The sequence below is a fragment of the Macrosteles quadrilineatus genome, unplaced genomic scaffold, assembly GCF_028750875.1.
Source record: "Macrosteles quadrilineatus isolate MER2022 unplaced genomic scaffold, UCM_ALF_1.0 Scaffold_6__1_contigs__length_79288215, whole genome shotgun sequence".
Taxonomy (NCBI): Eukaryota; Metazoa; Arthropoda; class Insecta; order Hemiptera; family Cicadellidae; genus Macrosteles; species Macrosteles quadrilineatus.
In genome coordinates this window covers 47,998,127-48,026,121 of record NW_026542599.1, presented here as the reverse complement: position 1 = coordinate 48,026,121, position 27,995 = coordinate 47,998,127, and the positions used below count along the sequence as shown (strand labels likewise).

General features: G+C 36.9%; 1 protein-coding gene across 1 annotated transcript; it reads right to left on the bottom strand.

Annotated features, from left to right (window-relative positions):
• Nucleotides 1–30: 30 nt before the first annotated feature.
• Nucleotides 31–17,348, bottom strand: LOC128996553 (proline-rich protein PRCC-like). The gene is made up of 6 exons (XM_054421942.1): nucleotides 17,202–17,348; nucleotides 15,544–15,928; nucleotides 7,066–7,116; nucleotides 5,851–6,327; nucleotides 1,821–2,030; nucleotides 31–272 (listed from the first exon to the last, which is right to left on the bottom strand). The coding sequence occupies exons 2-6, from the start codon at nucleotides 15,904–15,906 to the stop codon at nucleotides 186–188; spliced, it is 1,188 nt and encodes a 395-aa protein (XP_054277917.1). The 5' UTR covers nucleotides 15,907–15,928; nucleotides 17,202–17,348; the 3' UTR covers nucleotides 31–185.
• Nucleotides 17,349–27,995: the final 10,647 nt, after the last annotated feature.

Here is a 27,995-nt window from a genome sequence, read left to right as displayed (position 1 = left end):
TTTTTCATGTGGGTACACAACACAATAATAAAAAAAAAAAGATTTATTACAAGTTTTACAAGATTTCTTGTCCACGCTTATATACATTTACATTACATTGTTCGAAAATATGTGATAAGTCAATAATGAATATATTGTACAGTATAAATTATGGTTAAGTTCTAAAACTAGGCATTTATCCACTCTTAAAATCCATACTTTGCTTGAGTCTGTTTTCTAGACATTCTGTTGTTTGCCCATTGGTTTTTCAATTCCAACTCGTTTTCTTTGGCCTGAAAAAATATCACAATTATGATCAAATACAGTAATAAAAAATGCATAGTTAGGAAAAACAAAAAAAATTGAATTAATATTAATTTTATACCTTTTGCGAGATTGACTTATGTTCTAAAGTTAATTTCACTTTTAATTTTAACAAGAAACCCTTTTATAAGTAATATATTATCAAATTCAGATGGCAAAGCAAAGGCAACCAATCTTAGACCACAATCATCCAATGATAATTACATCATGGCGTCAGTCGAGTTCTAATCCAGGTATGTTTAGAAATGCTATTTTCACCTGTGATTCTCCATTCATTACTTTACTAGTGCACCTGTTGCTCGAATTCGAGCAATGGCCAAGAATTACAGGCGTTGTTTAAAAACGAATAACAGTCATAATTTCTGATAACTTTAAAAGAGTCAACGATTATGGAAATATTCTTAATGTACATAACAGTTCTATATAATCAACATTTCTTGTAAATATCTTATCATTTTTCAAAAGCTGATCTTGTTTTTTAGTATTTTCTTCAAATGTTTCCCACTCATAGCCGCATTAGGTTATTGGCAGACTGACTTTAATGATACGTCAAGGTTTGTTCATTGATACTAAAGGCTGTTTACAGTTTGGGTGATATGGGATTGAGGAATTGGTTGCAACTGAACTGTCTAATATGCTAATGTCTAAAATGTGTTTTTATTTGTGAGTGGTATAAATAGCATTTTACTCAGAATCATTCTTTGGAAACTACTAGAAGCAAATTTGTTTAGTTAAAACTAACATAATTTTGCTTGAAAAAAGAACACTGTCCAATGAAACATCAATTTTGCTAGCCTAAAATTATATTTCATATCTTAGTTTTTGTTTAAGGGTAGATCCAACCTAGCGTACTCCAAACTCCTTGCTTAATCCGACCGTGCCATCGCATATCGATAATTTTATCATGGTAATATCGTGACCATTCCCCATAGTCTTGTGAACATCATCACCGTCTTCCGCAACCACAGCAAAAATTTTGCCCCCCTCCCTTCTTTCGTGGTCACGGAAACTTTCAATTCAGTCGTCATCCCCCAATATCGCGGCTAAATCTAGGACATCTCCTGTGGTAACGCAAACATTATCATAGTCTATCACAACCCTAGCAAAATATTAATGCCTTCCGCGGGCATGGGAACATCATTATCGTCTCAACCGATCGCGGCAAAATATTGAACATCTTCCTAGCTCAAGGAAATTTTATCGATGTTATCTTTTTTTGTTATGTTTGGTTTTTTTTGTTAGGGTTTATCCAAATTTTTCACTGGTTCGGCCAAGGTCCAGTACAGTAGATGACGTATTAGCGGGGATGTTCTGTACTATGATAACTGTAATAGGTTAAAAAATGTGGGTGATCAACAGAGGATCAGTAATATTACTTGAGCTTATTCTTTCCGTGGCTCAATTTAGTTTTATATGCATTTTAATTTTATGAATTATAAAAGAGGCTACGAGGGAATGGAGTTCTATACTTAGTAAAAGCTGTAATAAACCCTCCAGATTTCATTAATAGTACACACCTGGTAGGCAAGGTAAGTGATCTGGTGTTTGCGTTTCTGCTGGGACGTCGGTCCGTCCTTCCGCTTGTGGCTGGGCCGATGCACCACCTCCTCTGTCAGCTGTTTGGTTAGCCACTCCCTGCTGTCGGGCATGATCTTGTCCCCACTCACATCAATCAGGTTAACCTCCTGCATCTTGATCCTGTCTCGTCGGCCGCACAGTTGCTGCATCTATAATCAGTTGTGGTTAGTAACTTGAACTGTATGGATAGCGTGAGGAGGGATTGAACAACCAATGATATGTTTCTATTCAAAGGTTACTTGTGAAATTTTAGGATAGGGTCTCCATCTTTTGTGAAGTTGATTTTTAGGCCTCATTGACAAATGGAGTAGCACACAAACACAAGCATCTGTAGCAACACTGTGTTGATGTAGTAGGTTAAGATTTGGGACTCAATGAAAGAAAAACAGAAGTAAATAAAACAAAGCGGTTCAAGATTAACTATGAAGATTTATCAAAGTATCTACAGAACAAATAAGTTAAATCGTTAAGTGTATGATTTGTAATTAATTGAATATAAAAAAAAAATGTTAAACCAAATATTTGAGAACATGTGATTTCTGTTTTTCTAACAGGGTTTGGATAATTTTGAACCTCTTTTGGGATAGGAATCGGTGGATAGTCATGGTTTTGCCATCGTCATAGGAGATTCTGGAATCGCTAATAAATCCAAACTAACTAAGGACACAAAGTATTGAGAAATTAAAACTCTTCGTCCAGGTTAGATTGATTTAATTGGTGAAAGTTTTGAGGAAAATGGAATGTAGGAATATGTAGCCTGTGTCAAAACCTTAAGGAGCATGTGAAATGTCCATACTCTTCAGGTTTGACCGGTTACGTCCAAGTTCTGGTAACCAAATGAAGATGAAGTATCCAATACACTATACTACAGTGTGTGTGTATTGAACCGTCTCCATTATCCAGATTTGTATACAAATCGGGGTCAATAAATAAATAGTTAAAGTGGTTTAGATACCAGCATTTAAGTAATCCAATTCGTTGCTTTTGTTGCAACCGGTTTCAACTCTGGAGTCATTTTCAGGCTCCCAAGGATATAAGTTATCACTTCATTTGAAGGTCGTCATAGTTTTAAAAAAACGAATAAACACTTATCACTTATCATTTAAAAAACACACAAAATTACTGAGAAGGTGAACGACGCGTACCGGCCGGATGTAAAGTCCAAACTACCGTGGTTGTGCGTAGGTCTAATGGTCAATGCCGATCATCGCATTCCCTTCTACCTTCTCCCTCATCCATTATTATGATTGCTGTATTGTAAATAAAATTAGACTGAAATGAATGTTTGTCGTTCAGCACGTTCTCTTTGTTAGATCTTACAGCTCTGTAAATCTCAAATTCCTCAAGGCCTAACGTATTTCTATAAAAACGATCTTGCAAAAAATGTCAAATGTCCATATTGTTGTCCATACTTGTAAAATTATGATTATTTGATACTAGGTGATCGGCAAAATTTGAAGACTGAGGGGATTTTGTTTTTTTGGCCGATGTAGTACTTTGTACAATTATTACAGTTGAACTTGTAAACACCGTTCTTATCATACATTGTTATGCTTTCTCGTAGGCGTTCTTTCAGTAATGAATTAAGTTTATTGGTAGTTATGAACGAAACTGTTACTAGCCATCAAATTACTAAGTGTCTGGTTTTTTATTTGTGTGTTTAGAAATTAACTTGTCAATTAAAGAGTTGGTATAACCATTTGCAACTGCAATGTGCTTAATTATGTTAACTTATTTGTTGTTATCACATTACTCCATTAGTAGGTAGGTACGGACAACACCCTATGAATGAAACTTTTTAAGCTGCGAGGATGGTGTGATTCTGCATGTAAGGTCTGGTCCTTCAAATGAAATGACAACTTATATCCTTGGGAGCCTAAAGATGACTCCACAGAGTTGAAAACGGTTGCAACATAAGCAACGAATTGGATTACTTAAATGTAGGTATCCAAACGACTTTAATTATTATACAGTAATCCATATGCTAACATCCATCAATATGAAATTAATAAATAATTTTAGTAAACTTTTTCACATAAAAGTTTGTATGGAATATTGTAATTCATTACTTGTACCGAAGTGGACACTCAAGTTTCAAGTGTAAGGCAACATTGCTGTTGGATACGAGGGTGATCAGAGGTTTGTCTCGAACTTAAAAACTATCTCGAGCTACCTCCTAATACTTTTTAATTTTTAAAATGCTTTACTAATATAAAGCTTGTTATTTGTTTACGTATACTTTTAATTTCAATAATAGTTGTTAGTACCAGATAAACTGCATTGGCACAGAGGCAATGTGTATTTGTGCAAACGTACATGAGTCACCCTCCACTACCTCTTCACGAACCTCTAGTCCGGCTCCTAGACTATGCTCGATATAAATCGAGATTTTGGCAGTCTGGAAAACGTATTTAGCCGCGATATCATCCGCGATAAATGATAAAATGTAACTGAATGGCTTAAGCTATGGTTCCACAGGATGCGGAATCTCCGCCATGCGGTGCGTAATTTTTCGCAGCGGAAAATTACGCAGCGAAAAATCAAAGGGGTGGTTCTACAGACTGCAGAAATAACGTTGCGGAGATTCAGTTCTATGCAAACTAGCGACGGAGTATGGATAGAAAGAGGAAAGCCCTTTTGGCTTTGATGTTATATGATGACATTGATGATGATGTTGTCGATCTTTTATCTTTGTTAGTGTCAAGTCGCAGTGACCGAAGTGACAAATTTAAGAATCGGGACAGTGAAGGGGCGTATGACATTCTGGTTCGTAATCATTTAGTTGACAACGAAATTAAGTACTTCCGTGTGTCAAAAGACCAATTTTTCTTTTTGGTTGATCTCATCAAAGATGACTTACCCACCAACGCTACTTATCGAGACAAACAACCATTGAATGCCGAGATTAAACTAGCGGTAACACTAAGGTATGTACCAATATTTAATATTTTTGCTATTTATTTAACGAAACTTATGGGTTTCAACCACGATCAGATCTCGTTCAACACTTGATACCCAAACATCTCAGGATAATTGTTCGTCAGGTCTACCATTTTCGACAGTTTATGTTAAATGCATTATAATAATTTATTTAAGCAGTTAGTTTGTTGAAAGTCGGTGTTGCGATTATAGGTATTACTTTATAATTGGCTCAAATGTTGTGTATAGGTAAACGTGACCTAAACAAACCATTACTTTTATCATTGAATGTATTCTGGTGTGATTGTGTGCATACGTCTTCGCTAATTTCTCAGAAACCCACTGACATGCGATTTCCACATCATGTTGAGAAACCAACTCGACAAGTTCTTCCTCTTCAGTCGAAGAAAAACGTTCATCTATAACTCTTTTTACAGCACAAGACATATTGAAACTGCACGGTCACAATATTTGATGGCTCTTCTCCGCTGGCGGAATCCGCACTGCTACTGCTCTCAGACCAGTATGATTTCTCCGCCATGCGGAACGGAAATTTCGGGATGCGGAATCGCAAGTCAGTGGAACCGCACACATGGGAACTCCATTAAACCAGTGTCGTTTTAATTCCGCAGCGGAAAAAATCGCACCGCACGGCGGAGATTCCGCATCCTGTGGAACCAGGCCTTTAACACACAGATACTATGATGACTGTGCTTTATTGTGAAGGTGAGGGAGACGAATCATGAAAATACCTAATAATTATAGACTACAACAGGTTTGTAGAAAAGTTAAAAGGTTATCATGCCTGTTTACTAGACATTTGATTTATCAATCTTTAGCCTTAACATGTTTAGCATTTGACACACCTTAGTCTATCTCTCTGATAATCTTGGTACAAATTATTGTATGTATATTGTTTTCCAGCATAACTAACGACATACAAACTTTTAGTTTTTTTTTTTTTTTACTTTTAGTCTTGATAGGCTACCTTAGGAAGACACATAAAATGTTTTGCCAATCTTAATTAAAAATCTTATACACAAGACCTACCGCTTGTTGATCCAGCTCCAAGTCGCTATTGCTGACGGTCATAAACTCAGAAGTAGAATACCCGAAGTCTGATTGCTGGGGATTCTCAGGTTGAACAAGGTAAGAACTCGAAGTACTAGCATTTGCAGCCTGCAGGTGTTGCCAGTCAGAAGACGATCTCGTACTGGAAGAAGCGTTTGCTTCAACCTCACCACTGGAAGTTGAGACCTCTGGAATATCAATGTTCACATCCACAGGAGTGACGTCTTTGTCTTTGCTCTCCAGCGAGAAAAAGTCAACTGTTCCAGAGACTTCTTCTTCATCGCCCGAATCTTCGTAGCTGATCAGAGTAGATGCTTTTGTAACAGGAATTTTAGACTTCTTCGCTGAAGCCACTGGTAATGACTTCTTAACAGCTGGAGTTGGTTTCCTGCTGACTGACTGAGGCACTAGAGAGCTCTTCGGGCTCGGCAGGAGTGCAAATAGTCCTGAACCTTTCTGTGACAAAATCAAAATAGGGATTAAAAAGATCAAGAGTTACGTAATTTAATTTACAAGCCTTAATGTGACTGATTTAACAGCAGATCTACTGAACATTCAAGCAGTGTAGAGTTGGTGGGCTTTTCAAATCTTGCTTTATACAGTAATCTCTTATTTTACAAATAGTAAAAAACTACACACAGTTTAGGATCCTTCACCTGCAGGATGGGCTGTCCATATGCCTAAATTAAGGTTTTCAAGGAGCCCCTATCACGGTGATGAGAGCTCAGTCCAATCTGAGACTTGTGCCATGTTCTTTACTTCTTCCACCAATATTCTTGCTCCTTCCCACCTTTTAAATATAAGTTACAAGACAATCAGTCTTGTCATAGTACCTACTGTACAAAAAAAAAAACAATGCGAGGACAAATTAAGACCAAATGGTTATAGTGCTCACTTTCAAATTTGGATGTTGCTAGTTCATTTCAATCTAATTGACAATGCATCTAACAAAAGGTCAACTTAAAGCAACTGGATTTGAACTGTATTAACAAAATTTACTTAAGACGGCGCTTCACAGAGTTACTTGAATACAACTAAAGAAAATTTCACCTACTCTTTTCTCATTAGAAACATAACACCAACAAGGAGAATAAATTAAATTTATAAAACCTACCATACTACAAACAAAAATCAAAAAAAAATTAAATAAACCTCATTGTACGTGTCAAAGTAAATGATCTATCAAGCTCTTACTTGAGAGGGCTTCAGCTTCTTCTTCGAAGGTGGCTCATCTTCGTCATTCACCTACAAAAACCAAAGAGATATTTGTAAAAACCTTATTGAAACAGATGTAGTAGGTGGTGAAAAGATGAATTTTTAATAGACTTACTTACTAGGCCTACAAAAAACTATTAGCCTATATAACATTTGCCTCCTAAAACAGTAAAATATAAGTAGTATAAACAGTACTTATTCATTTATCAAAGGCTATTGCAGTATGGCGAGCTATATTTTGGGTGTTAATAATAGGTAGTACCCCTTTGGGATCGCAGAAAATGTACTATAGGCATACCATGTTTAAGAGGATAAAGTACGTAGAACCCCCGTGCAGCTTAAAACTGCACAAGAAAAGTTGTCAGTGTTTTAGAGCATTTGCACTGAGGTTAAATGAGGGTTGCCATATGGTAACTTGTAAAAAAGAGATTTTTAGCCGGCGGCCCCATTACCTACTATAGTGGAGAAAATTGGATAATGTACCTACATAGCAAAAATATTATAACAAAAACGGTATGGGTCATACATAAACATGGCTCAAAAGTAAACACTCTACTTTTAATATTTAAATGGAACCGTCAAAAACATCTACAGTAAACCAGTTGTTACAGCTATTATACTCCGCGCCAAAGCCGGTGGCGGCTGAATCAAGAATCAAGAATCAAGAATTTATTATAACAAATTACAAAAAGAACATTTTGTATAGTTGAGGTCAATATGAGAGTAACTTAGGCTAAGAAGTCTCAGTAATCTGCAAGGATAAAATGTCCAGTGGTTAGCATTAGGGCCTATAACATTCAATAACTAGGCTACTTTAAATAATTTAAACAACAAAGTAAGTTACACAGGTTTAAGGCCTACATCAGTCAGAAACTAAAAACTAATATCAATGTCAGACATGAAAAATTCACTTAAACTATAAAAAGGGTGATTTAATAACCAGCAAAAAAGTTTACTTTTAAATAACTTAAGATCAACACAGTGTGCCTCAGCTGGCAAACGATTAAACATCTTTAACCCTATATAAGAAAAAGATTCTTGTGACTTTGTTAGCCTGACTAAAGGTAACTCTAAATTATTCCTATGTCTAGTAAAATAACTATGTGAATGAATGAATGAATGAATGAATGAATGAATGAATGAATGAATTCTTTATTATTTCAATACAGAACATCAGATTGAATGGTACATAAACGATTTATGAAATATGAATCCCCAAATGGGCTATATGCCTGTGGTTGGGGATTGAGTCAATCATCCGCACAAAAAACAATAATTTAGGCTACATTCAAAAAGGAAAATCTATATATATACATATTGTACACAGAATTAGTATACAAGAAAAAGATAAATAAGAAAAAAACTAGTTTACAAGATAAATATATACAAAACGATACAGTGTATGAAAAGTTGATGCACGCATATATCACGCGTTCAGTTTGCACGTTAAAATGTAGGAAATTATCCCATTAGAAATACACATAATTAGAATTAACCGAGACTTGGCACATGCATTCCACACACAAAGCCCTAACACATTCACACAGACCACTCATACCTCACAAACTCACAAAGAACCTACACTCACCACAAACATGCATTCACAGCCACTACCTTCCATAGTACCCGCCCCGGGATCCACAGGCGGCTGGTAGCTCTTATTAAAAAAACCGTCACTGCACTGTCCCTGTGGTCCAGCCTAACGGGGTACCCATGGCACACCACACACACACCCACCTCAAACTCACGCACACACACACAACACACACAAACATACACGCACGCAACGGCATAGATATACTGCAGTTGTTGATGAAATGATAGTAGTATCTATATGTAAATGGAGGTGAAATAGTTTCTTATTCTGTGACGGCCAACTTCTAGTAACCATTTATCAATAATTTTTTTGTATGTACGTAGACTGCAAGGAGGGGGGGATTTAATAATTAGTGGAAGTTGGGAATAAATTATGTTTGCAAGATAAAAAGACGAAGTGCTGTTTATTGATTTTGTTAATCTAGGAGTAATAATTCCATGATTAGTTGTTGATCTAGTATGGTATTGATGTGTAATATGTTGGAACAAGAACGTTTCATTTTTATGAATATACAGAATTATATTTTTTATAAAGAGTTGGGGTATATTAAGAACTTTGAATTCGTTGAACAAAATATTTGAGGGATAACGGCGATTTTTTTTTAGTGCTATCTTGATAATAGATTTTTGAATTATTTCAAGTGGCGATAAAACATTTTGATAACAACCACCCCAAGCTAAGATTCCATATTGCAATAGGGATTGTACATAGGCATAATACACAGTTCTAATCAAGTCGGGGGGAAGTATCCTGTTGATGCGTGAAAAGATAAAAGATACTTTGCGCAACTTATTTCTTACATAATTAATATGGCAATTCCATTTTAGGCGGTTGTCAAAGATGATACCCAGATATTTATATTCAGATACTCTCTCAATGCACTCACACATCACGCATTCATACAGCCTCGCACTTCCGCACGTGTGCAAACGCAGATGCAGGCCGACCGGGTCGTGGTCGGCTCTCACAGACACAGGCATATATTTGGTTTTGGATATGTTGACTGAGAGCCGACTCTGGTCGAACCACTGCTTGACAGTGCGAAGGCCCCGCTCAGCCACACGGTACACTTGCTCCCAGCTGTCGCCTTCAAAAAGTAAAACGGAATCGTCGGCATAAAGAAAAAGTTTTCCACCGTCCAATAAGACCCTACCTAGATTATTTATATAAATGAGGAACAACAGAGGTCCAAGCGAACTTCCTTGGAAAACCCCAAATTCGATCAATTGAGGTACACTGGAGTGGCCCAAAATTGACACAACTTGAAATCGATTACTAAAATAACTTCTAAACCACTCCAGTGCAGCCCCACGGACGCCTATTAAGCTTAATTTGTTCAATAAAATTTCCCTGTCAACTGTATCAAAAGCTTTGGCCAAATCTATAAAGACTAAAAGAGGTTTCTTATTTCTCCCAACTGCGTCATGAATATTTTTAGTGAGTAGAAAAAGGTCATCATTTAAATTTTTATCCCTCCTAAAGCCAAATTGGTTTTCAAATAAAATGTCGTTAACCATCAAATAATTTTCTAGCTGCTCCCTAACGCACTTTTCTAATAATTTAGACAACACACTAGTTAATGTAATTGGTCTGAAACTCACACATTGGTTTTTCTGTCCACTCTTGTAGATAGGAATTACTTTCCCTAATTTGAAAAAATCTGGGAAAACCCCAGATGTCAAACTCATATTTATAATATGAAGAAGTGGCGATTTAAGTATATTTATGTTTTGCTTTATTAATTTAGTTGGAATTCCATCTACACCTGGGGCAGAGCCACCTTTCATATTATTGACCAATTTTACTAAATCTACCTCTAAAATAGGCGTCAGCTGGAAGGTAGAGTCCGTCCGGTAATCCTCATCTCTCACGATAGGTTCTGACACAGGGGGGACAGAACTGGCTAAGTCGGCTCCTACATTGACATAATATTCGTTAAGAGTATTCGCAACTTCAATTATATCATCTGTGCCTGTACACTTCCTTTTACCTAGAAACTGGTTGATAGGGAAATCCTCCTTAATCTTTTTTGTACCCATAATTTCAGTAATATTGTTCCATAATTTTCTGTTGTCGTTCCTAGATTCACTTAATTTCCTGCGATAATAAAGAAGTTTAGCAGAAGCAATTATCTTACTAAGAGTGTTTCTGTATTTTTTAAAACGTAGTTTCAGAACTGCATTAAAGGGTTGATTTTTTAGACGTCTACTCATCCCATCTCTGACACGGATCGATCTGACAATACCAGACGTAATCCAAGGTTTTATTTTAAACTCCTTAGATGAAATTGTTTTCTTAGTAGTAGATATTGAAATAATTTCTTGTAACTTATGAGCAAAAAGATTACAACTATCATTGACGTCGTTTACATCCGTGATAACAGACCAATCCGTATCAGAGATAAGGCGGTTTGCAATAGAAAAATCTAAACACGTTTTCTCTGTTTTGGCTTGTAAATTAGGAGTGGCATCTGAGAAATCTTTCGGACCTTGTATTTGAACAACTGTGAAAAAATGGTCCGTTAGAGCACATTGAATAATTGCGGATTTAATGGAGTTAGTGTTTTTACAGTCGGTGAAAAAATGATCCAGACAGCTTTCTGTATCTTCTGTAACTCTGGTTGGCAAATTGATACAGCTAATAAAACCTGAACCATATAAAACATCTAAGTAGCGTTGTGAGAGATTGTCTACTTTATTTGGCAAAATGCAGCAGTTAATGTCGCCGACCAGCCAGTGTGTCCTATCCCTGGGTCTATTATCTAAGTAGGCTTCAAGGTCGTCGATAAAGAGAGATAGATCACTAGACGGACTCCTGTACACCGATAACAGGGAAAGCCGCGCATCGCCAAACAATACATCTACTTTAACACACGTTGCTCCAAACATACCAACCTCCTCCATGCACGCAGAAAAACACTTTTTCACGAATACAATCACACCATCATTACGATTTCTACTCTCTTTGTTCATAAACACGTTATAACCATCCATACTCACATTCGCACTAGATTCATCCACCCAAGTCTCAGTTAAAACAATTATATCAAAATGATATACATAACTATCTAAAATAATAATCAGCTCGTCTATATTTTTACTATAACTTCTAATATTTAGACTAAGAATCGTTAAACTATTTTTAATATCTACATTAAACTCACTGAAAAAACTAAATGTTGATATGTCTTCATATATGCGTGCATTAACATTTTGGTAAGAGATAATGTCGTCAAAAATTTCCTCCATGAAAAGAGACAAACCCACCTTCAGCCCATAGAAACTTCAGATAAAAAAAAAGATTACTTAGAATCCTACTCTTATTTCAAATGATTAGTATCTACAGAATAAGAATCAGAGAAATACGTTTTTAGTTAATTTAAAACATATATATTCCTGAAAATACACCATGGTGCATTCTGTATGGCAAATAAAAAGTGAAAATAAAAATTACATGCTTGTGAAAACAACTAAAAACAATTTACTCACAAATAGTGCCCAATACTTATTCTCTTTATTTGTGTTTTGTTTCAAAGATTGTGACCCCTAACTAAAAATATTTACTTCGTGAATTGAAACTGTGCTTTACATAAGCCCACTACTCACTGGCATGGTATACCTTATTTATAGGTAAATACAAATGTAAACAAAAGACCCCTAGTATTAAGTATAGTATTCCTGGTGCTAAAGAAATGAGTAGATTCATTCCCTCCAAAATAAAAATAAATCGTTTTATTATTAGAATATGAATTGAGTTAAAATACATTTACTTAAGTTGGTGAGCTTAGACGAATAGATAAATTTTACACTAATTCAGATTTAAAAGAAATGGCTACAGGGAAAAATGAAAAAATTGATCATGATGATAAGATTACGTGACTAGTAGTACAGTACTTGGATTGAACATATTAACACGGTATTGTTGTAAAATGAAATAAGAAAAAATGTGTATTTAGTTGCCTAACATACTAGTAACTACTGCTGGTAGTTTATATAAACTAGTAAAAACGAAAAGTACATTATAAAAAACATTAAAAATAATACCTAGGAGGCTTAATCCATACTGTGTTGAAATCTACTGCTCCGGGTTCCTAGCCGCTGTTTGGTTTCTCAGTTGCCGCTGCTGGTTTCTCCGTTGCCGCTGTGGGTTCTCCGTTGCCGCTGACCACGGACTCGTCGCCCCCGCCAAGAGCTGGACCTGCGAACTCATCCACTTCACTGTTGTCCCTGATTGTCTTGACAGGTCCATCTGGTGTCTTCCTAATCTTGATCCTCCCCTCCTTTGACCAAGCGTAGGCGAGACGACCTTCTTTGACAAAAGTTTTAGCATATCCCAGGAGTCGACGATTCCGAGGTGTAAGATGGTCGATGAGCAGGACTGGAGATGGTCGAAGAGATGCTGCAACATCTGTCGTTTGGATCGGGTTATCTCTGGCGGCCTCCATCCACTCAGCTCTAGTCGATCTGGACACAAATTGGGCGACGATTGAGGGGGGAAATGATTTCTTCCTAGGTGCGGGCAGACGATGGGCGATTGAGATGTCACCTCTATTGAAAGTTATTCCTAAGGCTCTTGCTATGCTTTCCAAGATCAAATAAACGTTTTCATTCTTAGTAAGAGGGATGCCCCTTATTTCAATGTTTCGGTTTCTAGAGTACTGCTTGAGGTCCTCGATCTCCATTTCAAGGCTGTTAGCTTTTTCCCGAAGGATAACATTTTCTTCCTTTAAATGTCCTAAGTCCTGTTTTAGAGACGCGTTCTCCCTCTCTACTACTAAAATTTTATCCTTGAGCTCATTCAGGGTTTGGTTCATATTGTTCAACTGCTGATTAACGGTATTAAAATTCTGGTTACTTGAATCCTGATTCGCAGCCATATCCCGTTGTATAGCACGGAGAATATCACATATCTTACTGTCCTCAGAGTCTGACTTACCACTCGCAGCAGACGCAGTCTCCTGGCCGCAGCCGTCGCACTTCCACGTGGCCAGAGCCTGCGGCGACATGGCCGATAACTTTGCCACAGTTCGTATACGACTACACGTAACATGGAAGGTCGAGGAGCACTCCACGCACTTCACAGTGTTTTTTGAATTTGCAACATCACGTCCACACTTAGAACAGTCCATTTTGGATTAGGTTAAACAGCAAGGTCCTAATAAAAAATAAGAACTAATAGCAAGAAAAGATTTCCCGCACAAAATGGATAACGAAAAAGTTCACTATAGGTTTGACACAAATAAAGCGTATAGAGGGTAATTATTTGACACCAACTGTATGTAAAAAAGTCCTTTAGCGTGATAGGAGGCAGGATTACACGGGCAGACCGGCGGGCTTGCACAAACACGGGCGTTCACCGCATCGACCTTTCCTCCTTGGCGGACTGATAACGACTTGAATGTGATCTCAAGGCTACAGCATTAATATTAATAGGCCTATTAACTTTTACATAAACAAGACACACATAAATAAATAAATTAAAAACTGTGAGTATTTTTTCCTGAATAAACAAGGGTTTGCAATGGGCTCTGTACTTAGAAAAAGTAATGATTCTTAAAGCCTCCTTTTGTAGGAGCAAGATTCTGCTAACATCATGACCACAGCCCCACAGCAAAATACCGTAGCTTAAAATACTTAACGGTTTTGCTAAGTGCTGTTACTCATCGGTTTTGCTGAGGGATTAGGACAACCAGGTCGGTGAGCAGGTCCGACCTATGTAGTCCTACCTGGCGGTCCTAATCCCTCAGCCGCCACCAGCTTTGGCGTGGAGTATAGTATAGGCATTGGGCCAGTGGCCTAATCTGTTTATGTTTATTAACCGTTTCTGTTCAATATTTGTGTGCTGCATTGCCAATACTCAAATATGGTATGCGAAAGCATAAAATGTTGCATCTTGCTGTTCACATCTCACGAAAAATAACGAATGATTGAATAACGTAAACAAAATGCTCCCTGTCTGCAAGGCTTTGGTAGTAAACTTGGATACCTTTGGACTGGACGGCAGACACAAATTGGGGGACTGGGACTGGGAGCAATGAAACAGACGATAAAGATAAACTAAGGACGTTGCTGCCCAAAGTGAAACCAATGAAAAAAAAAAACTTTAGTTACCAGTGCTGTTATAAAAATGAGGAGATGTCTCACTTTTTGCAGAAATTCCCCGGAGCTAAATTTTGAACATAAAAATCCTGTAATCTCCGGGAAAACCCGGGGATATGGCAACCCTAGGTAAAATGCATTATACAAATCAATTAATCTCCATACCTTTTATAGTAGAGAGTCGATTAAGTTATTCAAAACAATTGAGAATTGAGGCTGTTGAAATAAATTGACAGGAAAAATTAGATAGGCCTAGGCCAAAAATATTTTCAAATTATTCAAAATTTAAATTTTGCTTATTATAGCCTACAAGTTTCAATGTAGGCTACTTTTTACTTGTTTTAATTGTCTCCTACAATCGAGACAATAACAGGACTTAGCAAATTCTGCATTCTCAGGTACAGCAGTGTTAGTCTCCCACAAACGGAACAACGTCTGTTAGGACATCTTGCAATCTTGACAACACAGTGATCACCTCATGAACACAGAATTATCATAAGCAATCAGAATCAGAATCATTTAGACTCAGAATCATTTCAGAAGAAGAATAATTCCATTTAGAATTATAATCAATAGGTACCTAGTTAGGCCTAGGTGATTTGGTATGCATGTCAATTTAATTTTTTTCTAGGTTTCTTCCTTTTGGTTAAAGAATGACTTCGATGACCCGGCTTCAAAGAACACTCTACTGTAGCCTAAGTTAATATAACTTGACAATAATTTAATCTACCTGCAGGTAACTTAATGATAATTTTTACCTACCTCATTCAGAGAGGGAATGGTGATTTTGACAGGGCCTCCTTTTCTTGAAATACTTGTTAAACACTTTATGTCAATGTCAGTGTTTATCAAACTTAACTTTGATTCTGGTAAATGTAAGTTTGCAGGTTTGTTAAAACTCTTTGACTCAACTTCTTCATCGCTAAAATGTGCAGTGCCATTGACACCAGTTGTCGATTCTAATTCTTCATCACTGATGTGCCCAGACTCGATAACTGACGTTGGTTTCTTTGTGAGTTCTGTTTTTTTCTGAGGATCGGGGACAGCAATTGTTTGGGTTGGCTCAGTATCTGACTCATTTTCACTTTCCTCACTGTCGTCGTATGCTACCAGTCCAAGAGACATGTTTCTTTATGTTACAGCTTAGCTGAAATTTAAAATAGGCCCAACTTAGTCTACTTAAGTTAAACATAGGCTAGGACTACTAAGTTTGAACTAGCCTCTTAATTTACAGAATGTAACGTAAGGTAACTTACAGCTATGACTTAATTTTTAAACAGATTAGTTATGGCTCCTGAATTAGCCTAGGTGGTACACGTCTAGTTTGTGTTTGAGGCGTAGAACTGGTTTAAATTTCTATGGTTGTGGCCACCTTTCAGAAAAAACCCCTGATCTTGTCTTCTTAAGCCATTTTAAGACATTGATGCCATCTTACGAGCGTTACTCATACAGCCTCTGCAGGCCCGGCGGATACCTTCTTATCCAAATCTAAGTTAAGTGTAGCCAAGGCCTATATTAAGCCATCGAACTAATGTAAAAATGTTATTGATAACGTTCAATGGAGTCTAACTTACCTAGCCTCAAAGACATTTTTTTAATTTATGAATTAGGCCTATTGCAGGTTTAGGTTTGGGCTCAACTAAGTTACTTAAGTTAGGCTAACTTAATTTTGTCGCAGAGGATACGTGTCTGGTAACCGAACGTGGATTAAGTTAGGCATCCGGCAGTTACTCTCATAACCTAAACTAACCAAGCAAATTTGCTGATACCGTAACTTAATTAAAAAATCAAATGAAGGTTAGGCCTAGGCCTAACTTAAATTCTTTTCATAAAAATAAATTACCTATAAGATGCCAAAAATTCTAACAAAAGATGTACAGTTTAAGTTACTTAAGAAGAAATGGCATTCAATGCAAAATCTTTGACAAAAAGTTAAAGTTAACTTATGCCTACCCATGGGACTCGAACCAGGGACCTCTTGCATATCAGCCGAGCACTCTTTCCACTAAGTTACTTACACCACGAACACCAATGGCTGTACATCGTAAAATTGTGGTAATGGCATTCCGGGCCCCAACAACCTGGTGACGTCACTGCCGGACGCCTAATCGACGTCGGGTTACCGGACGCGTGTGTAAATTTTTCCTTTAGCCTACCTTAACTTAAATCTTTGCATTACTTATTTATTTTAGGTGAAAATATAGGTACCTAGTTTATAAATAGTGATATTATCTAGGCCTAGGCCTACACTACTTTCTTCTCAATAACTAGCCTAAATTGCCTAGCCTACCTAATGGTAGTGAATAGGCATACTCTTTCATAGTAACTTACACCATTTTAACACTAAATAAGTTAGCCTAGCTTAATAAATTAGGCTTAGATAATTAAGATATTTTAAGTAGCCTCAGTACTTAACTTACTGTTGAGTTGGTTTGCCTTTATAATGTTGGTTTATGAGATGGTTCACGACAATACATCATTCATTTTATTTCATAATGAAAATGAACTAACTTCTTAATGGTCAAATACTCAAATAAATGTTCTAATTTATTTTAATTCAGATTCCTAAATCCTAACCTGACCTGATTCATAGACTAAACCATGACAAACAAACAAAAATGAAATGACAAATGACATTGACAATAACAATCCGATTTGGATAGCGCTGGGTTCACGGAATGGGCACACGGGAGGGACTAAGGCTAAAGGTGTAGTGACGTCATATCTCTAGTGGCTAATGTCTACTCTTGAGGCAACACGATTACCGTAACGAAACGATGTGATGTCAGCGGCATTCGTGGCATAGTTTTCATCTTCTCAAAATAGAGCTTTTTCAGTTCCGCCACAAACTGGGAACGTTTTTCAAGGGTCTTAATGTGTAGGTGTAGGCCAATCCACAGACGACAAGCGGTAACAACAATAGCCCTGCCATAAGCTGTGGTCACATGATGAGGTATACCACGGCCGCCTTCAACTACAGGCCGCGGCCTGGTAGAATTGGCAACATTGCAAGTGGTGTTGTTTAGTGACAGACGTCCCATTAAATAACATGGCAGGAAGGTGACATCAGCTCATTAATTCACACTTTATTGATTTAATTTTTAATTTATGAACATAAATTTATTAAAATATTGAAAATAAAACATACAGAATTGAAAATTGAAACAATATGAATTAAAATCTATATTTATGCATTTTTAAGCGGAGTCAATATTGTCATAGTCCAGTAATCAATCTTTTGTAAATACACAAATACCATTAGTTGCTTCCAAAAAAATCAGCTGTTACAACACCACTTGCGATGTTGCCAGTTCGAAGGCCGCGGCCTGGAGTTAAAGGCGGCTGTGGGTATACGCAATGTGATAGAAGAATAACGAGACATTCGTGAACTACCCTTAGACTCAAATTTAAAATCGGATTTGAAATATTTTGTGGAGCCTGTTTTCAAAACTATGTGTGAAAATATGTGTGATGCAGCATTGCTAACGCTAACACAACTACTCACAGCGCCAGCGACCCCGTCACAAAAAACTGCGTCATTGCATCGATGGTCGGTGACTGCCACCGTGCATTATTTCAGCGACTCATAACTCGTAGCTGGCCATTATAATATAAGTGAAGCCTTCACTTATTCAGGTGGCTGCAATCTAGTTCTTGGCAATGCGCGATAAGCTTTTTCTTCCTTCCCTGTCAAACCCGTCTGTCACTGTTGGTGAAGCCCTCTTGTTCAAAGGTGTACACGAACCTGTGATACTTTTTGGTTCGTAACTGTTTGTTTTTAGTTAGTTAACGTAGAATTAATTAAATTTAGTTGCGAATTTACAATATTTTTCCCTAGGACGTTAGGCACGAGCCCCAGCCGCCTTTAACTCCCGAGCTCGGGATTGTTTTTTAAATTACTTCAGGCTAGACCTAAGGGTTAAGGTATCATCACTTAGATAAAATACATTGGTTATTTGGCCTGGGATTTGAACCCGGGACCTCAAGACCGAAGTCCCAAGCTCTATCACCAGACCAGCTCGTTCCACCTTAACAATATGGATGAATTACTCCTGCTTGTTAGCAATAATAGCCTATTTGGATGAATATGACAATTAATACATTTATGGAATAAGTAGGTACTAAAAAGCTAGATAATCAAAAGAAGAAAGGATCGAAAGGTCTTTCAGTCTTTGACGAGGAAAAAAGCAACAACAATTGATTCCATTTTAGCAAATGAATCATACGACACGAAACAGTGTACTTTTTTTCCGAGAAGGTCGCAAAGGTCGCAGCACTTGATGGCAAAATTGATTATACATCTCCCAAGCTGGCAGCTACCATGTGTGAAGGGACGTGCTTGGCTGCGAAGCTGCGACTTGTACAGGACGGTGATCCTATAGTAACTAGGTGGCGTTCGCAGAAGCATCCACAAAATTAAGCGGAGCCATCAAGGGTTCATATTATATTGTTTTTGTCGTACTGCAGTAAAAACAGTCGTTTTTAATGCATGCGTTGTGGGTCTAAAGTAGCATTTTTACTCTTTTGGGAGCAAAAATAGTTTTTAGCCTCTATGGAGTAAAAATCAGCTGTTGTAAATTTGTTGTAAATTTCAATTTCAAATGATTGCATGTATCGAAAATATGTATCGATTCGTGCTTCGTAATCATTTTAACCTACAGTCTACAGTCTCTTCCCATAGCATTTTAGCATTGCAGATACATTAATCCATTCCCACACTCACACTGCTCACCTTTACTACTTCTTTCACCACCCCCTACGTCGTGGACCTGTTTTCCTCTCTTCCCATAGCATTTTAGGATTGCAACTAAATTAATGTAATTGCCAAAGACAGTTCTACACTCTCCACTGTTAGCCTTACTACTTCCCATACACCATTTCCTACGTCATAGACCTGTTTCCTTCCCTTCTCATAGCATTTTAGGATTAAAGATACATTAATCTAACTGCCACAGACAGTTCTCACACTATGCTCACATTGACTACTTCCTTCACCACTTCCTACGAAACGGAACTGTTTCCCTCCCTTCCCTTAGCATCATTGGATTGCAAATACCTTAATGTATTGGTCATAAACAGATCCCACACTCCGGACAGCTGGCCTTGACTACTTCCTTCACCACTTCCTTCACCACTTCCTATATCGCGGACCTGTTTTCCTCCCTTCCCATAGCATCTTAGGATTGTAGATACCTCAATCTACTCGTCATGAACAGACCCCACACTCTGGACAGCTCGCCTTGACTACTTCCTTCACCACTTCCTACATCGCGGACCTGTTTCTTTCCTTTTCCTAAGCATTTTAGCATTGCAGATACCTTAATCTAATCGCCATTAACAGTTTCCACACTCCAGACTGCTCACCTTTACTACTTCCTTCACCACTTCCTACGTCACGGACCTCAAGCTAGTGTTCGTCATAAACAGTTCCTATACTCCGGTCAATTCGCCTTGACTACTTCCTTCACCACTTCCTACATCGCGGACCTGTTTTCCTCCCTTCCCATAGCATTTTAGGATTGTCGATACCTTAATCTAATCGTCATAAACAGTACCCACACTCCGACCAACTCGCCTTGACTACTTCCTTCACCAATTCCTACTTCACGGACCTGTTTCTCTCCCTTTCCATAGCATTTAAGGATTGCAGATACCTTAATCTAATTGTCATAAACAGTTCCTACACTCCGGACAGTTCGCCTTGACTACTTCCTTCACCACTTCCTACGTCGCAGACCTGTTTCCCTCCCTTCCCATAGCATCGTAGGATTGCAAATACCTTAATCTAATGGTCACAAAGCGATCCCACACCCCAAACAGCTAGCCTTTACTACTTCCTTCGCCACTTCCTACGTCGCAAACCTGCTTCCTTCCCTTCCAATAGCATTTTAGGATTGCAGATACCTTACTCTAATCGTCATAAACAATTTCCACACTCCAGACAGCTCGCCTTTACTACTCCCTTCACCACTCCTGCGTCGCGGACCTGTTTTCCTCCCTTTCCATAGAAATTTAGGAATGCAGATACCTTAATCTAATCGTCATTAACAGTTTGCACACTCCAGACTGCTCGCCTTTACTACTTCCTTCACCACTTCCTACGTCACGGACCTCAAGCTAGTGTTCGTCATAAACAGTTCCTATACTCCGGTCAGTTCGCCTTGACTACTTCCTTCACCACTTCCTACATCGCGGACCTGTTTTCCTCCCTTCCCATAGCATTTTAGGATTGTAGATACCTTAATCTAATCGTCATAAACAGTACCTACACTCCGACCAACTCGCCTTGACTACTTCCTTCGCCACTTCCTACTTCACGGACCTGTTTCTCTACCTTTCCATAGCATTTAAGGATTGCAGATACCTTAATTTAATCGTCATAAACAGTTCCAACACTCCGGACAGTTCGCCTTGACTACTTCCTTCACCACTTCCTACGTCGCGGACCTGTTTTCCTCCCTTCCCATAGCATTTTAGGATTGCAGATGCCTTAATCTAATCGTCACAAACAGTTCCCACAGTCCGGACTGCTTGCCTTTACTACTTCCTTCACCACTTTCTACGACACGTACCAGTTTCCCTCCCTTCCCATACCATCATAGGATTTGCAAATACCCTTATCTAATGGTCATAAACAGATCCCATCTCCCGAACAGCTCGCCTTTAATACTTCCTTTACCACTTCCTACGTCGTGGACCTGTTTCCTTCCCTTCCAATAGCATTTTATTATTGCAGATACTTTAATCTAATCGTCATAAACAGTTCCCACACTCCGAAGAGCTCACCTTGACTACTTCCTTCACCACTTCCTACGTCGCGGACCTGTTTTTCTCCCTTTCCATAGAAATTTAGGAATGCAGATACCTTAATCTAATCGTCATTAAAAGTTCCCACACTCCAGACTGCTCACCTTTACTACTTCCTTCACCACTTCCTACGTCACGGACCTCAAGCTAGTGTCGTCATTTGATTATATTTATGATCCATACCGTTTCTGTTCTAATATCTGTGTAATAATTCTATCAGCTTTTTCTTTATCTACTGCATTCAAAAGTCAACAGCTGATCATATGTCTTTGTTTATGTGTCAAATACTGCTTCCATAAGGATTATATTGAAACTTTGAGACCCAGTGGGGCGGATTCCTGAGAGTATCTTTTAACGCCATATAGATGTTGGCACTCGCCGATATGGTCTTTATCACCATGCAAAATTTGAAAACGATCGATTCAGCCGTCTAGGAGGAGTTTGCGTATTACGAAATGCATAAGAGTCGACGTATAAGAGCTTCGCTCGCTTCGCTCGCTTCGCTCGCTCCGCTCAATAAGAAATAAGAAGGCAGCATAACAATAAATAATTGTCCTCAGCTGTTCCGTTAGGGTGGCAAATTGACTAAAGGAAGTATGTTAAATCTATGACACATCGTCTCACAATATTAATTTCCTCATTCATTGCTATATCCATAAATATTTCTAGCCCAGTGACCAGTGTATACAATACATATTTTAAGGCTTCGACTATTAATACAACTTCAGTAGGCCTATCCAATAGTCAATATTTTAAAGGCTGTCCTTAAAACTATTAGTGGAATAGATTACAGAATAGGACTGGCCTTTGAAGAGGTAGGGGATGCGACGTTATAGTTGGGTTTCGACGTTATAAGATTTACGACGCTATGGGTCCTCCACCCTTCCACTCAGATACTGCTTTTACAGTAGTTATTTAGGTTGGTCACTTGCTTTCTCAGTTGATTTAATTTCAGCTGGTAATAATTTACGAACGATGACGAAACGGAACACAAGCGTCTACAGCCTGACTGATCACTTATTGCAAACGAAAAAAAACTGGCCAGGAGCCACTGAAGAAGAAGAAACAAATTTTGTCTGCTTGATTTTATGACGTGACGTACTGACGTATCCGTATCGTTCTGGCTGTCGGCTGTGTTGTTTTGGTTTAGCTGTTTGTTTCCATTACATCAAAAGTTAGTGTAGTATTTTGATTTTGTATATTTCTTTGCAATTATTCATTTTGTTTCCATGTAATGATTAAAAAGAAGTTCTTTTTCTTGTGATATTTATTTATGATCGCTGGACATGTAGATGTTGTGATATTTACGTTTTGATATCCTATTGTGTAGTCTTTTGTAAGATATTAATCTTGTGGGTAGTGTTATACATTTTTACTGCATAGATTAAAATCCATTTCTGTGAATAAATAGCACGTTTACTAAACTTTATAAAAATGTACTTTTATCCTTTTGTAATTTTGCCCCTAATGTTTTTAGTGTATGCCTATGCCTACTCAATTTTTACATTTTATTCTTAATGATAATTAAAAATGAGACATTAGGCCTATGTCTATCATGGTTAAACTCCCGGCCAAGCCTATGAATTCTTGCTCCTTAGCATTCTTTTACACTCCATAGCAATGATCTAAACTTTTAAAATGGCTGTTGAGTCTTTCACCTTAGGCAATGCTATTTAACTTACATGAAAGCAGGCTATATAAGTTACAATGAAAGTGCAATGGATGAAACTGTTGAGAGATTGTAATACGATTTTTGGGAAGACTTCCGTATCTGTTGGCACAAACAACCGAATGAGTAATTTGGATTATTCGATTGTTTAATTTGATATATCGTTTGGTTAGTTAGGTTAGGTTAACCTTACCTACCTAAACAAACGATATATCGAATAATCGATATAGCCTATCAATGGATAATATAATTGTTTCTATAATTGTTTCCGTATGAAATAAATAAATGGATATTTTCATTCGGTTGTTTGTGCCAACAGATTTGGAAGTATACCCCGAACGAAAATATCGATTATTCTATTATTTTATTCGATACGGTATATCGTTTGGTTAACTTAGTTAGTTTAGGTTAACATTACCTAACTAACCAAACGATATATCGAATAATGGATATAGGGTATCAGTCGATATTTTCATTCGGTTGTTTGTGCCAACAGATCGATCGATAAGTATATTGATTAATCGATTTTTTCATTCGATATATCGTTTGGTTAGTTAGGTAAGGTTAACCTAACCTAACTAACCAAACGATATATCGAATGAAACAATAGAATAATCTATATTTTCATTCAAATGAGTGTAGGACCTAAAGTAAAGTGCAACAAAAAAATATTGTAATGAAATAAAACTCTTAAACTAACCTAACAAACCAAACTTGATGTAACATTTCAACTTTCCGTTAGCCCCATTTGATAGCCTATTCCCCATATGCATTTTCTGTTATCAAACGGAATTTTGAAATGGTAACTTAGCCTACAGCAAGTTTCCTACTCCAATCATTGATTGATTATATTAACCTCAATTGCAATATTATAATTGCAATTGCAGGCCTATGGGCTATTATTTTTGCCTAAACAAGGTTAGTTCTTAATTTGTAATTTAAATGCGTTTGAAGATATTAAAAAACAGAAGGAATACGGATCGTGAAGTAAAACAAAATATCGATGGAAATTGTTTAGATGGGGGTGACCATGCGTTCTATAGTAAGTTATATATCATTGGAAACAAGATTTTTACCTGAAAATAATGGTGCAAAAATTTTTCTGCTGCCACAAAAACTGAATTTACTACGATTTTTTAAAGTTTATTACTGTAATGCATCTTGTCGGCTGGTCTCTGTCGCCATAACTTTACTGTGAATTGACAAAGAGGACAAGGAGGTAGAGGCATTTATAAATTCAACTGAGCGTTGATTATGAACTACTTCAGTTCTTATTTAGACATGTGAGGTGGGTAGGTTGGGTGTTATGTGGACTCGTGACTGTATTAAGTGTTTTGAAGTTAGGTTAGATTAGGAAGGTCAAGTTTAGGTTATAATGAATCGAGTTGTTGATTTATATTATCTCCAGACTGTTTATGCACTTTGTTAAAAGTACTACTTACAGAATAAATAATAATTATTATTTATTGTGTTTGTAGTACTTTTTACAAAGTGCATAAACAGTCTGGAGATAATATAAATCAACAACTCGATTCATTATAACCTAAACTTTAACTTCCCTAATCTAACCTACCTTCAAAGGACTTAATACAGTCACGAGTCCACATAACATCCAACCTACCAACCTCACATGTCTTTTTCAACTTATAAACAAATTTTAAACTGTACGAGAAGTTAGGTTAGGTTAGGTTAGGTTAGAATAGTGTCAATTTGTTGTTTATTCATTTTATTAAAACTGCCACTACACTAAATACTTATGGGACATAACGGTTAATGGTCAAAACCTAAGCTAAGCCATTCGGTTAATTAAGTGAAGAGAAGAACTAAATGAATTCCTTCTTCAATGTTCATAATCCAGTCCCCAGATCCAGATTAAATATGTCCGAACTAGAGGTGTTTATTAATGTTAATTAATTTTAATCAAATAATACATAAGTTATAGCCTACTTAAATTAACATAATTAGGCTACCTTTATAAGTGTGGGTTGTGAGGGTAATATTTATATTAAAATGGCATATAATCAATCAATAAAAATGTGAATTGTGCTATTAACTTCAATTATACAGTGTAAACATTGTAGTGCAGATTCAATGTTCCTAATATAAAACATTAAAATAAACTTCAAAAAATCGTAGTAAATTCAGTTTTTGTGGCAGCAGAAAAATTTTTGCACCATTATTTTCAGGTAAAAATTTAGTTTCTAATGATATATAACTTACTATAGAACGCTTGGTCACCCTCATCTAAATAATTACCATATCGATAAATCGAAAAGAAATCATCGAAGAAGAAGAAAAGAATGTACTTGTAAACTGTTTGTTATGACCTAATCACTCTAATAGTGGCCGTGGTCGCCATACACAAAAATTGCAGTTGGAATGAATTTCTAAATTTTTATCTTCTTTCTTGTCACTGTTACCAGAGGCATTTTTTAGGAGAGCTAATCACAAAAACATTCAAGGTAAAGTGGTCCAAACCCATAAAATGTTGTGGATGTGTCAGAAATCGAACCTGTCATTCTTGCTCTGAAGTCGAAGACACTAACCACTAAGTAGGCTAGCAACACACCACCTTGTATTTCCTTTCAAACATAAAAAGGTTAAATTTAAATACTTGAAATGCAAGTATGGAAGTATAAACAATAAATTAATAATAGTAATTACAAACCCCAATTCCAGTGAAGTGAATACAAGAGGCAACGTTTTCCAATCTACTTAAAAATTTGTAATTTTAAGTTGAGTATTTATTTGTGTTGTATTGATTTTTGTAGATACCACTTTAATGGGACATTTTCGTAGCTTTGATGACGGAACATTTATGCCAAATTAAATTTACGGGTACAGTTTCTTAACTGGGCTATGCTAATATCGATTGAAACTATCGAATTCAAAATATTGATCAATAATCGATACTTTTAAATATCTATTATAAAATTAAACTATCATAACCTAACCAAACCAACCAAACCTGCTGATGGTGAAAAATTCGCATGAAGGTTTACTAATCGAATCGATAGTTTCAATCGATATTAGCATAGCCCAGTTAAGAAACTGTACCCAAATTTACTTAAAAACAGTGATTAGCCTACTTAATTATTACAACCCATTCAGTTCCTATTTCCTAGCCAAGCCTAGCATAGAGGACAATTCAATTCAACACATTAGGACTAGTATTATAGATTTGCCATTGGTTTAATCTAATCAGAATTAACTTTGGTTTGTTAACATAAAATTATACTATGATTATACTATCCTGGTAGGTTTAAACTAGATTAATCCTCTAACCCTCATCCAAGAAAGTATGATCGTGTGTAGTTTGTTAAGAACCCAACTTACTAATTTGGAAATCAAAGTAACAAATGGTGTAGCAATAATTTAAAGAACAATAAGATAAATAATAACGTCAAAATTAAAAATAGCTTATATTTATATAACATAATAGGATTCAGGGTGAAATAATATTCAACAAAATATTAGTTGGTTTTGAGGGTTGAGGTTAGGTTAAGTTATATCTGGTACTGGTGGTCTGTTTGACTTTGTTATGCTGCTAAGTAACAGACGACAGACCGCAGTCATCAACAAGATGGTTCTTCTTCTTCATGGGCCAGTTTTTTCGCGAGCGTTTCGGGGCAGGAATTGGACTAGCCTACTGCGCATGCGCAAACCGTAAAATTGAGCTGATCTCAAATGAACGACTCTCACACAATTGAAGCAAAAGAGTTGTTTACTGTTCTCGTTCTGTCGACGTCGTTCTGTCATTGTCATCATCTGTCTGCCCCTGCCGTGCCCCAGCGATTGTAGTTTTCAAAGTCTTTAAGCTGTGTGTTTTTTTTTTTTTTTTTTTTTTTAAATAATTTGAGGTTTTATCGAAGTATCGTATATGTTTTGAAGTCGGATTTAAGATTTAAGTGTATAAAAGAGTGTTTATTGTTATGCGTTCTACCGTGCCATCCCCGTGCACCCTTGTAAGTTAAAGTTAGTTTTTATACTGTAGGCCTAGTCTTTAAAAGTGTTTGTTGTGTTTTGTTCCAAGTGTTGTCCAAATAAAACAAGGATACAGTTTCTTAACTGGGCTACACTAATAACGATTGAAACTATCGATTCGATTAGTAAACTGCGATTTTTTCACCATCAACAAGTTAGGTTAGGTTATGACAGATTAATTTTATAATAGACATTATATTTTAAGATATCGATTATTAATCAAGATTTCAATTCGATAGTTCCAATCGATATTAGCGTAGCCCAGTTAAGAAACTGTTGTACCCCTGTAGGGTCACACAGTTAGGACTACAGTACCGACATTTCCCATAAACATTGCAAAAGGACAAATCTTATAATTATATAACTGTCTAGGCTGTGTGGTAAAAGGCACTTAAAAATAAGTTACCAAGCGGTGTAACTTTTGTATTAGAAACCCTTGGGTGAGTTGTATAAAGGCCTACTAATCTTTAGGTTGACACATTTAAACCTATAGCCTGTAAACCATTAACTGTTTGGAAAAAAGTCTATGCCGTAGACTAAATATGGTCCTTAAGCCAATTAAATGTGTAGGCTAGGCTAACTAACTAACATTTAAATAACTTAGGCCTTGGCTAGGCTTTGCATTACCCTGGCGTAGGGCAAGGCTAGGTTCCGCTATCGATAGACAGGCCTACACTATAGTACCCTATTAGGTTATTATATTGGGTCTCTCACTCTTTGGCAGTTTCCTGTTAAAGGGAACATTCATTATTAT

Coding starts and splice junctions, on each gene's coding strand:
- LOC128996553 (XM_054421942.1), bottom strand. CDS start 15,906: ATGTCTCTTGGACTGGTAGCATACGACGACAGTGAGGAAAGTGAAAAT. Junction 7,117..15,543: donor CCATTCCCTCTCTGAATGAG/GTAGGTAAAAAT, acceptor TGGTTTTTGTAG/GTGAATGACGAAGATGAGCC. Junction 273..1,820: donor TCACTTACCTTGCCTACCAG/GTGTGTACTATT, acceptor ATATTTTTTCAG/GCCAAAGAAAACGAGTTGGA.